This window comes from Talpa europaea (genome assembly GCF_964194135.1).
Source record: "Talpa europaea genome assembly, chromosome: 8".
In the NCBI taxonomy this organism is placed as follows: Eukaryota; Metazoa; Chordata; class Mammalia; order Eulipotyphla; family Talpidae; genus Talpa; species Talpa europaea.
The window spans coordinates 122,417,436-122,431,539 of NC_140075.1; the positions used below are offsets into that span (position 1 = coordinate 122,417,436).

At 67.0% G+C, this 14,104-nt stretch overlaps 1 protein-coding gene and 1 gene segment (V, D, J or C); one reads left to right on the forward strand and one right to left on the reverse strand.

Moving 5' to 3' along the window:
- LOC311175481 (Ig mu chain C region membrane-bound form-like) overlaps positions 1–8,026 on the reverse strand; it is a 17,057-nt gene extending 9,031 nt beyond the window's left edge. Inside the window, exons 1-5 of the C gene segment in view lie at positions 8,012–8,026; positions 4,436–4,526; positions 3,572–3,727; positions 3,222–3,363; positions 2,709–2,881 (exon numbers count right to left, since the gene is read on the reverse strand).
- A 196-nt stretch (positions 8,027–8,222) lies between these two features.
- On the forward strand, positions 8,223–10,505 carry LOC311175482 (disintegrin and metalloproteinase domain-containing protein 21-like; the record flags this gene model as incomplete). The annotated part of the gene is made up of 1 exon (XM_084240350.1): positions 8,223–10,505. The coding sequence occupies one exon, from the start codon at positions 8,223–8,225 to the stop codon at positions 10,503–10,505; it is 2,283 nt and encodes a 760-aa protein (XP_084096476.1).
- Positions 10,506–14,104: the final 3,599 nt, after the last annotated feature.

Below are 14,104 nucleotides of genomic sequence, written 5' to 3' on the forward strand. Positions count from 1 at the left end.
CAGGTGCGGGTCTGGAGGATGGGGGGGGTGGGGGGTGGGGGGGGCACCAGGTGCGGGCGTGGGGAGGTGGAGGGGCCGCCAGGTGCGGCGGGGTTTGCCAGGTGCGGCGTGGAGGGCGGGGCAGCGCTGGGCAGGCCGGCTCTGGCCAGCAGCCTGGGGAAGGTGCCCGGCCCGTTGTCGGGGTCAGCCCGGTCCTCCAGCGCGAGCGGGCGGAGCAGGGGCCCCGCGGGGCGGCCGGCTTTTGCGCGGGGCTGTGTCACTGTGGTAGTAGCAACCACTACCAGTACAGTACCCCACCGTGACACGCGCCCCCACAAAATCCCGCCAGCGCCCCTGCTGGCTCCGGGCGGACCTGCGGGCCAGGGCCAGTGAGGGCGTGAGGCGTGTACCCCCCCACCACGGTTCCACCCCCCCCCCCCCGTGTCCCCTCCCCCCGTTTCCCATCCCCCTCCCCCTCTGCCCCATGCTCTGTGCTCGCCACTCGGCCTCCCCGGCCTGCTCCCTCCCCCCTCCCCCGCCGCCAGGGCCGCAGTGAAGGGTCCCAGTGGCCGCTGGACACCGCCGCCCGCTCAGCCTCCACCCTTCCTGGGCCGCGCCCGCGGGGCCTGAGGCCGGAGCTCCCGGAGCTCCGGACCACCGTGTGGTCCAGAGGGGCGGCCGGGGCTGTAGGGGGCGGCTGCCCGCTGGGCCGGGCAGGGCGGGGCAGGGCCTGGCAGGGCTGGCCCGGCTGGGGTATTGGGGAGTCGGCTGCCCCAGGGCGCCCTCCATGCCCAGGGAGAGGAGCCCCTCACACACGGGCCGCCCGCCGGCTTGGGGGTGCGTCTCCCCACTGAGACATGGCCCGCCCCTAGGCCCACCATCATCGGGGCCGAGGGTGTGGGTGACCCGGGCAGTGGGGGTGGCCCGGGGCTCTCTCTGAGGCGCCCTGAAGGGCACTGCCACAGCCAGTCGTGGAGGGGGCGCTGGGGGGCCCACCAATTGCGGGGGGGGGTGTGGGGGCGAGGGGGAAGGGCCAGGTGCTGGCGTGGAGGGGGCTGGTGGGCTGCCAGGTGCGGGGGTGGGGCTGCCAGGGGCGGGCGTGGAGGGGGGGTGCCAGGTGTGGGCGTGGATGGGTCTGGGGTCTGCCAGGTGCGGGTGTGGGGGGTTACCAGGTGCCGGGGGTGGGGGGGGCGCCAGGTGCGGGCGTGCAGGGGGTGGGGAGCCGCCAGGTGCGCGGGGGGGGGGGGGGGCCCGCCAGGTGCGGCGTGGAGGGCGGGGCAGCGCTGGGCAGGCCGGCTCTGGCCAGCAGCCTGGGGAACGTGCCCGCCCCGGCCCGGCGTCGGGGTCAGCCCGGGCGTCCGGCGCGAGCGGGCGGAGCAGGGGCCCCGGGGCGGGCCGGCTTTTGCGCAGGGCTGTGTCACTGTGGTCGTAGCAGATACCATCACTACTACAGTACCCCACCGTGACACGCGCCCCCACAAAATCCCCAAATCCCGCCCCAGCCAGCAGGGGCGGGGCCGGCGCGGGCGGGAGGCGTGTCCCCCCCCCCGTGTCCCCCCCGTGTCCCCCCCGTGTCTCCCCACGTGTCTCCCCCCGTGTCCCCCCGTGTCCCCCCGTGTCTCCCCCCGTGTCCCCCTCCGTGTCCCCCCCCGTGTCCCCCCCGCGTGTCCCCCCGTGTGGCCCCCCTGTGTTCCCCCCCCCGTGTTCCCTCCCTCCGTGTCCCCCCTCCGTGTCCCCTTCCGCGCTGCCGCCCCGGTGCGCGCCACGGGCCGGGCGGGCCGGGCGGGTCTGGGGGGGCCGGCGCTGTCCCGCAGAAGCCCGGCTGGGCTTGGCGCGCCGGGCGTCGGCCCCGCTGGCGGGCGCGGGTCGGGCTCGCGGTCCAGGCGCGGGGGCTCCGCGGGCCGCCTGCGGGCGCCGAGGGGTCCCGGCCCGGCCTCCGCGGGTCACCGGCGGGGGCGCCCCGGGGCTCGCGAGGCCGGGGCGGGGCGGGCCCTCCGGGCCTCTGGGGCCTCTGGGGCCGGGGCGAGGCCTGGGACGCGGCGCCGGCCGGGGAGGGAGGCGCGGGGCGGAGGCGGGCGGGGGGGGGGGTGTGGGGGGCGCGGAGGCAGGCGGGCGGGGGGGGGGGGGCCGGGGCCGGTTGGGGGCGGGGGGCGGGCCGGGGCCTCCGGCCGGCCGGGGGCGGGACTAGGCCGGGGCGGGGCGCAGGGGCGGGTCACCCGTCGCGCCGGCCCCGCTCCCGCCCCCTCCGCCCGCGGAGCCGCGCGGGGCGGGAACGGGGTGCCGGGCCGTCCCCCTCGCTGGGCGGGGCCGCCGCGCCCGCGGGTGGCCGCACTGAGGCTGCGGCCGCCGAGGTCCAGCCGCCCCGCGTCCTCGGCGGCCGGGGGAGCTGCTGCTGCGCCCCGCGATGCCCGGAGCAGGGGAGCCTGACCTCCGGCCAGGGGCCCGAGGCGGGGCCCCCGGGGTCAGCCGGCAGCCCTCCGCCCGGGCAGCCCTGCCGTCCCCGCTGGGGGCTGAGAGCAGGAACGGGCACGTGTCCCGGGGTGTCCCCCGCGCGCCCAGCGCTCTGCACCTGCCGGGGCCGCTGCGCCCCAGAGGGACAGGCCGCCTCACTGCCAGGCCGCCCCCGGCCCCCCAGGGCAGCAGTCAGCAGGGCCAGGCTAGCTGACCACTGCCCGCCCTGCCCCTCTGTGGGCGCCTCTCCACAGACACCCAGAATTCAGACCTCGCACCAGCGGGCCCGGACCCGGCCTTGTCCGCCAGGAGGCTGCTGCCCGTCGGGTGGGCAAACAGCCCTCCACCTGCTGCTCCTGACCACCGGGCTCTGTTGGGGTTGGTGCCCACACCACCACGCCCCAGGGGGCTCCGTGCCCGGCCCACCTCCCGCTCCCTTTGGCCCCAGTGCCTGGAACTCCGGACATGAGGCCAGGCGTGGGCCCTTGTGTGGTGGCCTCTCGGGCTGGCCCCAGCCTGTCCAGCAGGGTGGACTGGACACATCCCTGTCTCTGTGGTGCCAAGCAACCCTTCCCGCGGGCAGGCCGCTCCCCGTGGTCCCCGAGCCGGGGTGGGGACTGTGCCCACTGGGCCTGCCGAGGCCTGTGTCCCAGCCCCAGCGGGGTCAGGGCTGGTGTGTGGCAGTGGCCGTGGCTGCGAGCTTGGTGGGGCCCAGGAGGATGGAGCAGGCGCCTACTGGCTTAGGGCCTGCTCCCCAGGGCGGGGGCTGTTGGAGTGAAGGCCGAGCTCACCCTTGGGTCCCCGGCCCCGGGAAGCGCACCAGAGCCCGAAGGGGGGCTGACCCAGGAGGGCGCGGGAGTCCTGGTTCTGCCAAGAGCCACTTGGGGCTCCTGAGGGCCAGGTGGGGGGCCAGGCTCAGGAAGCTGGGGGGCGCTGGTGAGGGGGTGGGTTTGAGGAGTTGGGGGGTCCCCAGTGGGGGCTCAGGGAGCTGGGGGGGACGTCTCAGAGCGCGCACACGACACCCACACACCTGGTGCTGGGCCGTGGGCCGCGCCCCTGCACCACAGGGCTCCCACCCCACTGTGGGCCCCACAGTGGGGTGGGAGCCCTGTGGTGCAGGGGCGCGGCCCACGGCCAGCACCGGTGTGTGGGTGTGTGCGGGATGAGACGTCCCCCGTGCCCTGCTGGGTCCGCTCCTGCGTGGCCCCGCTGGTGCCCGGTAGGTGGCCCCTGACGGGCGCCTCAGCTGCCAGCAGGCTGCCCTTGCGTCTGCTGCCCGCTGGGGTGGGCTCTGGCCCTGGGGCACGCGGCATGTGTGGGTGACCTTAGGAGCTGGGGCCTTCGCCTCTGGCCCCGGTGGACGGTGCTGGCCATTGCTGGGCCAGCTAGCGCGAGCCAGCTTGACCGGAGGCCGCCTGGCCACAGGGACGTGTGTCTGGACAGCCCTGCGACCCAGCAGCTGAGCTTTCCACAGGCACATTTGAAAACCTTATTGTAGGGAATTTGCAAATTATAAGAGCAAAACGAGAATGTTTCCAGCTGCCTCTCTCCGCAGGGCTGGGTCTCCTGTGCCTGGGCAGCGGCTGCTCTTGCAGGTCCCCGTCCCCCTGCGCCCCCAGCCCCGTCCCCGAGTGTCCCCCCAGTCCCAGAGGGGCGCCTTGCTCCACCCTCAGCCGAGCCTGCGGCTTCTTCAAGCAGAGAACGAGGTGTTGACCCTCATCTCCTCCGCCCAGTGCGCCTGGCAGACAGTGGCCAGAGCGGGCGCCCCCAGGGTGCAGGAGCCCGGTCCTGGGGTCTCCCCTCCTGAGTAGTGGCAGAGCCGTGACCACGTGCGCACATGGTGGTGAGGCCGGGGAGCGAATGCAGGGTCCGGGCGGGGGCCGAGGCCCGGGCGGTGCGAGTGCCGGGCAGGCGTGGACGAGCCCCCAGGACACCCCACCGGCCGCTGTCTCCCGGTCCACGCTCTGATGGGCGGTGAGTGCGTCCCTCCCAGCCTGGCCCTCACCGCCGTGGCCGGGCCGCCAGGGCCAGCGGTTCAGGCGGCCTGGAGTCCTGAAGACAAAGGCCTGGTCAACCCCGGCGTCCGGCGGCCAGGCCTGGGGAGGGGGACGGGCTGGCAAGGGCCTGGCAGGGCCGGCTTGTGTCGGGTGGCGGCCCTCAGGGCAGCAGGATGTCAGTGCTGCGCTGAGCAGTGTCGGGGGTCAGCGTGGGGTGCAGCCTGGAGGGCAGCGAAGGGGTCAGTGAGGGGGATGAGCCTGGGGGGGCAGCTGCCTCCTTGGGGTGGTGGGGGGCTGTGGTTTCATGGGCTCAGGCTTGATCGTTCACTCAAATCATCAGAGCAAGACTTCACAGCCGGGGGAGGGCAAAGGGGCAGAGCCCGGGAAGGGGGTCCCCCGACCCTGCGGACCCCGGCCCGGGGGCTGGGCCTGTCTCCTCCCCCCGCCAAGGACAGGTGTCTGGACCAGCGCACCGGGCGTGCCCCCGCGACACGCGGAGCAGGGCCCCTGGCCGGGACACCCTCAGGTCCCGCCGAAACCCCCACCCCTGTGAGGCCTGCCCCTGGGTCCGCCGCGTGGCCCTGCCTTGCCCTCCTCGCTGCGCCCCCACAAGTTCTGAACCTGATGTCACTCCGGAGCATCTGCAATGTCCGAATTTTTACACATTCCCTGTGAATTTTAAAACTTGCTTTTGAATGTCCGTAAAGCACCGGTTCCGCTGGGAACTGAATTCTGCTGGCTGTGCGTCTGCATCGCGGTCTGAGGTCAAGTGTCGTCCTAGAGACCCCGAGCCCAGTGGCCCAGGGGGGGCTCCCCGCGCCCCACGCTCCCCCACGGCCTCAGCCCGGGCCTCGAGGCGCGCCTGGACGGGCGGGTGCTGCTGTCAATGGCGTCGCTTTTACAAGTTTTGCTTTCTAATTCTGGCTGCTGGTGGACGGGACTGTCGATATTTGTTTGATTTGGCTATTGCTGTCCAGGGGCGTCCCAAAGCTCCTGCCCCCGTTTATTCTGATGCCCCTCCCAGCGCCATCCCCGTGGCCGCTAATGGCCCCTGGTCATGGTTCTTGCCAGCCGAGTCCTGTTCCGCCGCGTGCCTGGCCCGGTCCTCCTGGCCCACTGCTGCCCCGGGCAGTGCGCGCCCAGCCCGAGCTGCCGTAAGCCCAGCTGGGGTGACCCGGGCGCGGCCTCTGGGGGAAGTAGCAGCTGCCCGGGAGTGGAATCGGGGCCAGTGGCAAATCCGTTTGATGCTTATTTTGCACTTCAGAAGCTTTTTAGTTGTAGCGGCTTAAAAGTAACCCCTTGGATTTTCTTTTTTCTTTTTTTCTTTAAAGATTGATTTATTTATACCAGCCCTGGGGTACAGACCCCGATGTGTGACACGGGGTGTCTCCGCGGGGTGAGAGCCCCGTTTGCTCAGATGTTGTGGAGGCTCCTGCGTCTGTGGGGTCGGGACGCGGGTCTGCGGCGTCTCTGCCGGGGCGACGTCCTTGTCTGTCTCAGGGTCGGGACCCCGGGGGCCTCTTGACCTGCTCCTGCAGCGCGGCCCCCCCGGGTCCCTGCAGAGGGAGAAGCTCGGGCCGGGGTTCCCCAGGGGTCGGGGCTCACAAATAAGACCCGCAGGCCCCGTGGTGCTGTGAGGGGAGACTCGGGATCCTGTGTCCACTGTCCTGCTGGCAGCTGGTCTGCGGGTTTCTGTCCTCCTGACTCTGGCCTGAGGGGATGTTTGCGCCTGAGGTTCTGGGCGTCTGTTTCTTGCTCCTCCCAGTGGCCGGCCCAGACACGACCCCGGAGCCCCGCAGGACCCTCCCTCTCCAGGGTCTGTGGCCGCGTCTCCTTCTCCGTGTCGCCTCCTGTGTATCTGCGTCTCCTCCCGCTGTGGTGCTGAGCACAGGCGTGTGTGATGCTTCTTCCTCCAGCACCACCTTCTGTCTCCCTGCGTGTCTCAGCTGTGGTTTCACTTGTTTGTCCGTTTTCTTCAGCTCTGGACAGAGTCTCCTTCCTGCCGCTGGCGTTGGAGTCATTGGCTCTGCTTCAAACTATGGATTTTTTGGAGTATTTGAAACCAATTTCTGCAACAATTTCCAGCAGTTTCTGGATAATTGCTTCAGGGACAATGTCCGTCTAATCACCGAGCCCCCCCTGTGTCCCCGTGGGTCAGGCCTGCTCTGTCCCTCCCTGGGGGGTGTTGGCCGAGTCACAGGCTCTGGCCACGGGTCGTGACTCCACCTGCTCTGTCTCTGCGGGGACGTGTCTCATTCCATCCCCCACGAGCCACCGTCGGGCCGCGGGGTCGTCACGGTCTCCCCTGGGAATGTTTCTCAGGCTCTCCCCGTGCGGACAAGTCCCAGTTTGGGGCCCCTGTGCCCGGGGACGACACAGACACGATCCCCACGGTCACGACGTGTGGCACCTGCTGTTCACTGTCCTCTGGGGAAAAGCGGGTTCACATCCTCGCGTCGGCTCCTCGGGCCCCGGGTCCACATTCACACAGGCGCCCTCACACCCTCCATGCCCTGGGCTCCCCGGGGCCCCCACACATTCCATGGGCTGCTCCTGCCCCACACCAGTCCCCCACCCTCATCTCGGTGGCCCCAGTTCTGCACTCAGACGTCCAGGTTTATTTTCGCTTTGGTGATGTCCGCGTGGCCTGGGCGCCCGAGACCGGGGAAGCCAAACGATGTTAACACATGGGGCGACAATGAATTAAAATGGTTCCGGGAATGAAAGAAACGATCAGAAACACAAAGACACCGGGGGGTCCTGTGGCTCGAGTGGTTCAGTCTCTGCACGATGCAGCTCTCCACATCCACTGCAGTCCCAGTACGATCCCCACACAGGGAGCTGCCCGCAGGGGCCGCAGACCCCTCCTGTCTCCCCGCTGCTCCCCTCAGCAGTGGATTTCAGTAGAGCTGACTGTTCTGCTCCCCACTCTCTCTGGGGAGTCCACCGCCCCTGTACTTTTGCCCTGCACCCCAGGTCTTGTATGCATCAATAAGTAAATCCTTAAAAATAAACAGAAGACACCAATTAATGAGACACAAAGGCACAGTTCAAGATACTTGTTTTCCAGACTAGGTAGATGGAAACCATGAATTCTGCAAAATCAGAGGCACAAAAATGCGAATACTAGCCACAGACTCAGGGGTGAGGCTCGCGTGGGATGCATGTGAGACATGTCCATTGTGATGCATGAACACAAACGAAAAGGCACAACAAAGAAGCAACCATTGCAAGTGAAATGACACTTCAGGCCAAGGAGCAGACCCAAAACATAAAGATCTCAATGAGAAGACCCCACAGAGCACGTGGGGACACCAGCACCTGGGCCTGCGTCCCAGCAAGTAACAGGGGCTCAGGGTCACCAGCTCTGGCCCTAATAAGGGACCTGCTCATCGTGTGTCATGACCCCACGTCCCAGGACCCTCCCCGGCTCCTCTGCCCAGACCCAGCCAGAGCTGCTATATAGCAGGACACATGCAAATAGGGCGTCCCCTGCTGCTGAAAACCAGCCCGGGCAGGGGGCGGCAGCTCCATCCCCCATCCGGCCTCCTCCCTGTAGCCCCTGGACCCCTGCATCAGCCCACCCTGCCCAGCTCCATGTTTGCCCCAAAGGCAGGGCCCGGAGCCCCAGCCCCCCCCAGCTGAGCGGAGGCCGCCCGCCCCCGCCACGCCCCTGACTGTTACCTAAGGCCCGTGGCCCCCCCAGGGCAGGGCCTGTGTCACTAGGGGCCCCGGCAGGAGGGGCTGAGCGGGCTCAGGGCTGGCTTCGCACCCTCTCTCCAGTCTCACCGGCGCATGGCTCCGAGCAGGACCACGGGCCAGGCCGGCCTCAGGGCCGCCCGCCTGCTGCTGGCGCTCTGTGGGCTCTGGGCGGTGTTGGCCCCGGGTCAGGCCTCCCCCGGCCGCCCGTCGTGGCGCTACGTGTCCTCCGAGGTGGTGATTCCCAGGAAGGAGCTGGGCCGTGGCAAGGGCGTCCGCGCGCCCGGCTGGCTCTCCTACAGCCTGCGCTTCGGGGGCCACAGGCACGTGATCCACATGCGGCGCAAGAGGCTGGTGTGGCCCCGACACCTGCTGCTCATGACCCAGGACGATCAGGGGGCCTTGCAGGCGGACTACCCCTTCTTCCCCTTGGACTGCTACTACCTGGGCTACCTGGAGGACGTCCCTCTCTCCATGGTCACCGTGGACACCTGCTACGGGGGTCTGCAGGGGATCATGAAGCTGGATGACCTTGCCTACGAAGTCAAGCCCCTCCGGGGCTCCCCCACCTTTGAACACGTCGTGTCTCAGCTCGTGGCAGACGCCAACGCCACGGGGCCCACATACCGGCTGGGGGAGGAGCAGGTTGTGGACCCCCAGCTCGCCCGAGCAAACGTCCTTGTGGGCCCCCGGTTATCCAATAAGATTTTTGCATCCCATGCGGGACGTATAAAAGGCCTGCTCTTGGGCTCCAAGTCAACGCACGACATGCTTGGCAACGTGTCCAAGACCGCCCAGTTCCTCATGCAGATGGCCAGCCTGATGGACACGCTGCTGCAGGGCCTGGACATCAGGTATTACATTGGCAGCCTCATCGTATACAACAAGGGGGACCCCACGAGCCTGACACCTTACCATTATCGTAATAGCCCCTTCTCGCGGTACTACCAGCGCACCCTGTTCCCGGCCCTCTTACCCCACTCCGCGTTCATGCTGATCCGGGAGGGGCCCCACGAGGTCGAGTACTTGGTGGAGCCCTACAAGGTGTGCTTTCAGTTCAGCATTCTCATGCTGGGCCACCTCGGCAGACACGTCCTCCAGCTGTCCATCTTAGCTACCCATCAGACCGCCAAGAACATTGGCGTGTTTGTTGACGGAGAAGGCTGCACCTGCCAGCGGCGGACCACCTGCATCATGAACCTGTACCCGGTGCTGACGGACGCCTTCAGCAACTGCTCTTTCATGCACCTCGAGCACGTAATGCTGAACCCACTTGTGATGGCATGCCTGTATGACCAAGGCATGGAATACTACAACAAGAGCCTGACCCACGAGCGCTGCGGGAACAGTGTTCTGGACGCTTCCGAGCAGTGCGACTGTGGCTCCTTCAAGCAGTGTTACAGCAACTCCTGCTGTAAAACCGACTGCAAGTTCATGCCCCAGAGCGTCTGCGACACCGGGCTCTGCTGCACCAACTGCAAGTTCTCCCCGGCCGGCACGCTCTGCAGACCCGCCGTCAGCATCTGCGACCTTCCGGAGTACTGCCGGGGCGACACCCGGGCCTGCCCCCTGAACGTCCACATGCAGGACGGAACCCCGTGCTCCGAGGAGGGCTACTGCTACCGTGGAAACTGCACGGACCGCACCATGCACTGCAGGGAGATCTTTGGGGAGCACGCCCACAACGCCCCTGATGCCTGCTACGCGATCAACATCAGGGGCAAGCGCTTTGGACACTGCAGGAGAGAGAGGGGTAAAAATATCTACGTGGGTTGTCATGCCGCGGACGTGAAGTGCGGACGGCTGCAGTGTGCCAACGTGACCCATCTCCCCCGGCTGCAGGAGCACGTCGGATTCCACCAGTCTTTGCTGGCAGGGTCCTGGTGCTTTGGGGTGGATGAGCACCGAGGCACGGAAACCACGGACATCGGCCACGTGAGAAATGGCACCCCCTGTGCCCGTGACTTGTTGTGTCTCGAAAACCGATGCAGCGGGCGCATCACCGACATAGGCTACGACTGTCTGCCCATGAAGTGCAGCCTCCGAGGGGTCTGCAACAGCAACAGGAACTGCCACTGCCACGTGGGCTGGGACCCTCCCAGGTGCCTGAAGCGTGGCGCGGGCGGGAGTGTGGACAGCGGCCCCCCGCCCAGAATGTACCGCTCAGTCAAACAGAGCGAGATGCCCCTGGTCATCCTGAGAATAGTCTTCGCGCGCATTTACACCCTCATAGCTGCGCTGCTGTTCGGCGTGGCCACAAACGTGCGGACGATCGTGACCACCAAAGTCAAAGAAGTCACGGTGGACGAAGAGAAAGCCAAAACGGATGAGGACCAGCCAAACACCCCCCTCCCGGCCCGGGCGAAGCACGAGAAGTAGCGTCAGTGCCCGGCCTGAGCCGGCGCGGGCGCGGGCAGCCGGACCTGCAAGGCTGGGAGGCCAGGACCCTGGGGAGGGGCCGCGCTGCCGCCTTGCCCAGCCTTTGGCCCGTCGTGGAACGAATGAAATAAACCTTGAAACCGCACGTCGGTGTCCGCTGGGTAATCTTGTCCGTGTCCTGCAGCCCCACCTGAGCCCACGCCAGGGGCAGGAGCTGAGACCTGACTCCCAGCGGGCGCCGACCTGGGCCTCTGGTCCCAGAATCAACGGACGTTCCCTCAACTCCTTTAAGGGCGAGTTCACGCCTTTCTCCATAATGGGCATCGTGGGCGCTGAGCTCTCCTGCCCCCTATGCCCTCCCTCCTTCCCCAGCCCGTAGTGGGCTGTGGCCAAGCAGGTCACCCCCAGGAGCGCTGCCTGTCCACCCAGGGCAGCCGTGGGCGGTGGGCTGGGCTCAGTCCAGCTGGCCAAGCTGACCGCGGGAGCACTTTCCCCTGGGGGTGGCGGGGGTGGGGGTGGGGCCGCGCTGGGGAGAGGCCAGAGGTGCCGAGAGCGGCTGTGCCCCGCAGAGGGGTGCGGGAGCTCCCCGCGTCCTTCCCGCCCCTGCCTCTGCGCCAGCTCCGGGGCGCGGGGTGTGGGGGCGCCGGGGCAGCACCCCCTCAGCTGAGCCATGCCCGGTTGTTGAGTCGTTGCCTGGCGGCGACCCCCAGCACACCCAGCACACCTGCTGCGTGCCTGGCCGGGTCCTCCTGGCCCACTGCTGCCCCGGGCAGTGCGCGCCCAGCCCGGGCTGCTGTAAGCCCAGCTGGGGTGACCCGGGCGCGGCCTCCGGGGGAAGTAGCAGCTGCCCAGGAGTGGAATCGGGGCCAGTGGCAAATCCGTTTGATGCTTATTTTGCACTTCAGAAGCTTTTTAGTTCTAGCGGCTTAAAAGTAACCGCTTGGATTTTCTTTTTTCTTTTTTTCCTTTAAAGATTGATTTATTTATACAAGCCCTGGGGTACAGACCCGAGGCGCGGGAGCGCCTCGGAGGATCCACCAGACACAGAGCAGGGAGCAGAGCGGGCAGAAGGACGGAAACGCACTGCTGAGGGGCGCTGCGGGGGGGGGGGGGGGGGCGGGCGGAGAGGTCTGCCGCGCCGCGCGGGCATCTCCCTGGCGGGCTGGGAATTGAACCGGCACCACAGAGGCTGCGGCAGCTTCACAGCGCTGCGCTCAGCCCGCTGCGCCAGCAGGGGGAGGCCCAAGCCCTGGGATCTTCCGCCAGCAGGATGCTGCCCTTGGGGAGAGGCGAGCTTAACTCCGCCCGAGCAGCCTAAGCTTCCTTTCCATCGGGCCTCCCTGGACACAGAGCACAGCGTCTGCCCCTCGGGAGCGCGGTCAGCGTTTCAGCATTAACATGACGCCGGCCATGGGATTGTCGCGTAGCTCTTTGAAGCAAGATGGGCTTCTGTATGCACGCAAGAGCTGGGGTGCAGGACAGAGGGGCGGGTGAGAGGACTCCCCAGAGACAGAGTGGGGTCGGAGCCGGCGGAGCCACTGAAACCCACTGCCGAGGGGAGCAGAGGGAGACTGGGGGTCTGCCTCCCGTGAGGGTCGGCGCCCGGCCTGGGACGCAATCTCGCTGCAGAGGCTGCGGAGAGCCTCCTCGCGCCGAGTCTGAGCCCAGGGAGGCCCCCGGTCGCAGAGCGCATGAGAGACAGGAACTCGCAGCCCGTGTCGCTGGCGGGCGGCGTGCACCAGCGCCCCTTGGTCTCTCGTGGTGAGGTGCGGCGGGTCCGCCTGTGTTGTGACAAACAGCGTCCCTCTGGCGCGTTGGCACGGCGGGAGCGGCGTCCCCCGTCAGCCAGCCCCCGGGCTGCGGCGCTTGCCTCTCCTTCCCGGCTCCCCGAAGTTGCATGTTTACGCTGCGGCTGTGCCCCGGCCGCCGCCAGCCCTCGGGACCCGCCTGCCAGCCGCCGTGTGGCCGGCAGCCTCCCTGCCCGCCCGCCCCGCCGCCAGCGTTGTCACCGCTGGGGCTCGCTCCCCGTAGGGTCACCTGTTCTCAGCCTGCCCAGGGCGGTCCAGAGGCCTCGCCCCTGCCTGCCGAGGCCCACACCTGCCCACGCGCACGGGGCCATCCTCACGCCAATAACTTTTTCACCCTTTCACGCTTTTAACCTTTTTTAAATTTCATTTTTCAAAATCTCTCATCTATCGAGAAACCCTACGTTGCTGCCACATCTTGCCAGCGCTGCGTCGCGCCTCAGTCAGCGCGGGAGTGCCGCCATCGGGGGAAACCTGCCTGTGTTGGGCAGGGCAGATGCCCAGGCCTGGGGTGCTGTGCCACACAGTATTCTCACGACCCCCTCTCCCTGTGCTGACGCGGCCAGCATCACACCGACTGTGCCTGGGCCTGCACTGCCCGTCCCCCGACACCGGGCAGCTCCTGGGCTGTGGTGACGGCCATTCCGGCTGGGGAGAGGCGGTTCCTCTTGGGGTCGGATGCATTTCCCTGAGGACTAGAGACCCGGAGCGCGTTCGCACAGGCTTTTTCAATATTGTCATTTCTCTGTAGGAAAACGTCTGTTTCCTCCCATTTCAAAACAGGGTCGCTTGTTGTGCTGCCTGCTCGTGTGAGCTCTTTGCACACCTCGGGCACAATCCCTCGTCCCTCCCGAGCTTTGCAAACATTTCCTCCCGTTCTCGAGGTTGCCATTGTATCATTTGCTGCTTGCTCGGCATCAGCTTTTAAAGTTCAATGCAGACCCGCTTGTATTGTTTCCTTGTGTCGTTTGCTCCTTGTTGTCCTCTCCAAACAGCCGTGGCCAAGAACAATGCGAGGAGCTTCTTCCCGGGGTTTTCTTCTGGGGGCTGCGTGGTATCAGGCTTAATATTTACGTTTCGGATCCATTTTGGTTAAATTTCGTGAATGACACGAGGGTCCGATTTAATTTTTCTGCAGGAGGTTTCCCAGTTTCCCCGCCACCATGCTCTTGCCGGCCTCAGCCAATAGTCGCTGGGTCCGCGCGCGGCGGGGAGGGTTTGTGGCTGGGCGCTCTCTTCTGTTCCACTGGTTTATGTGTCTAGGCTTGTGCCGGCACCGCCTGGTTGCGTGGCTCTAGCTTGGTAGATGGTTTGAAAACAGGAAACGAGCTTGTTCTTTCTCACAACTCCTTGGACTCTTCGGGGCCTTTGGGACAACGTGCAGGACGGTCCTTTCCGTACCTGTGAAAAAGCTGCCGGCGTTGAAGAGATTGCAGTGCATGCACGATGTCTTTGGGCAGGAGGATATTTTAACAGAAATAACCCTCCCCCTCAACACCGCACCCCGCCCAAAATGCCCGGGGCTGGACACCCTCTAGGAGAAGGAATTCACCAGACTGCTAGGTGGACAGGAAAGGCTTTATTGGAGGCTCTTGGTGAGGGTGAGGCAAAGTGCCAGAAGAGAACTAGCCGGGTTCCCTGAGTCAGGCTGACTCCCCCACCTGCCCTGCCCCCCAGGGACTTTACCCTCCCCGTCAAGGAGACTTGGGCCAAGGTCTCCCCTCTTGTAGCTGCCTCCTCCGGGCTGGGTCGTTGTCGTCCATCCGGGACGGGAGCACCTTTTGCTGCCCGTTC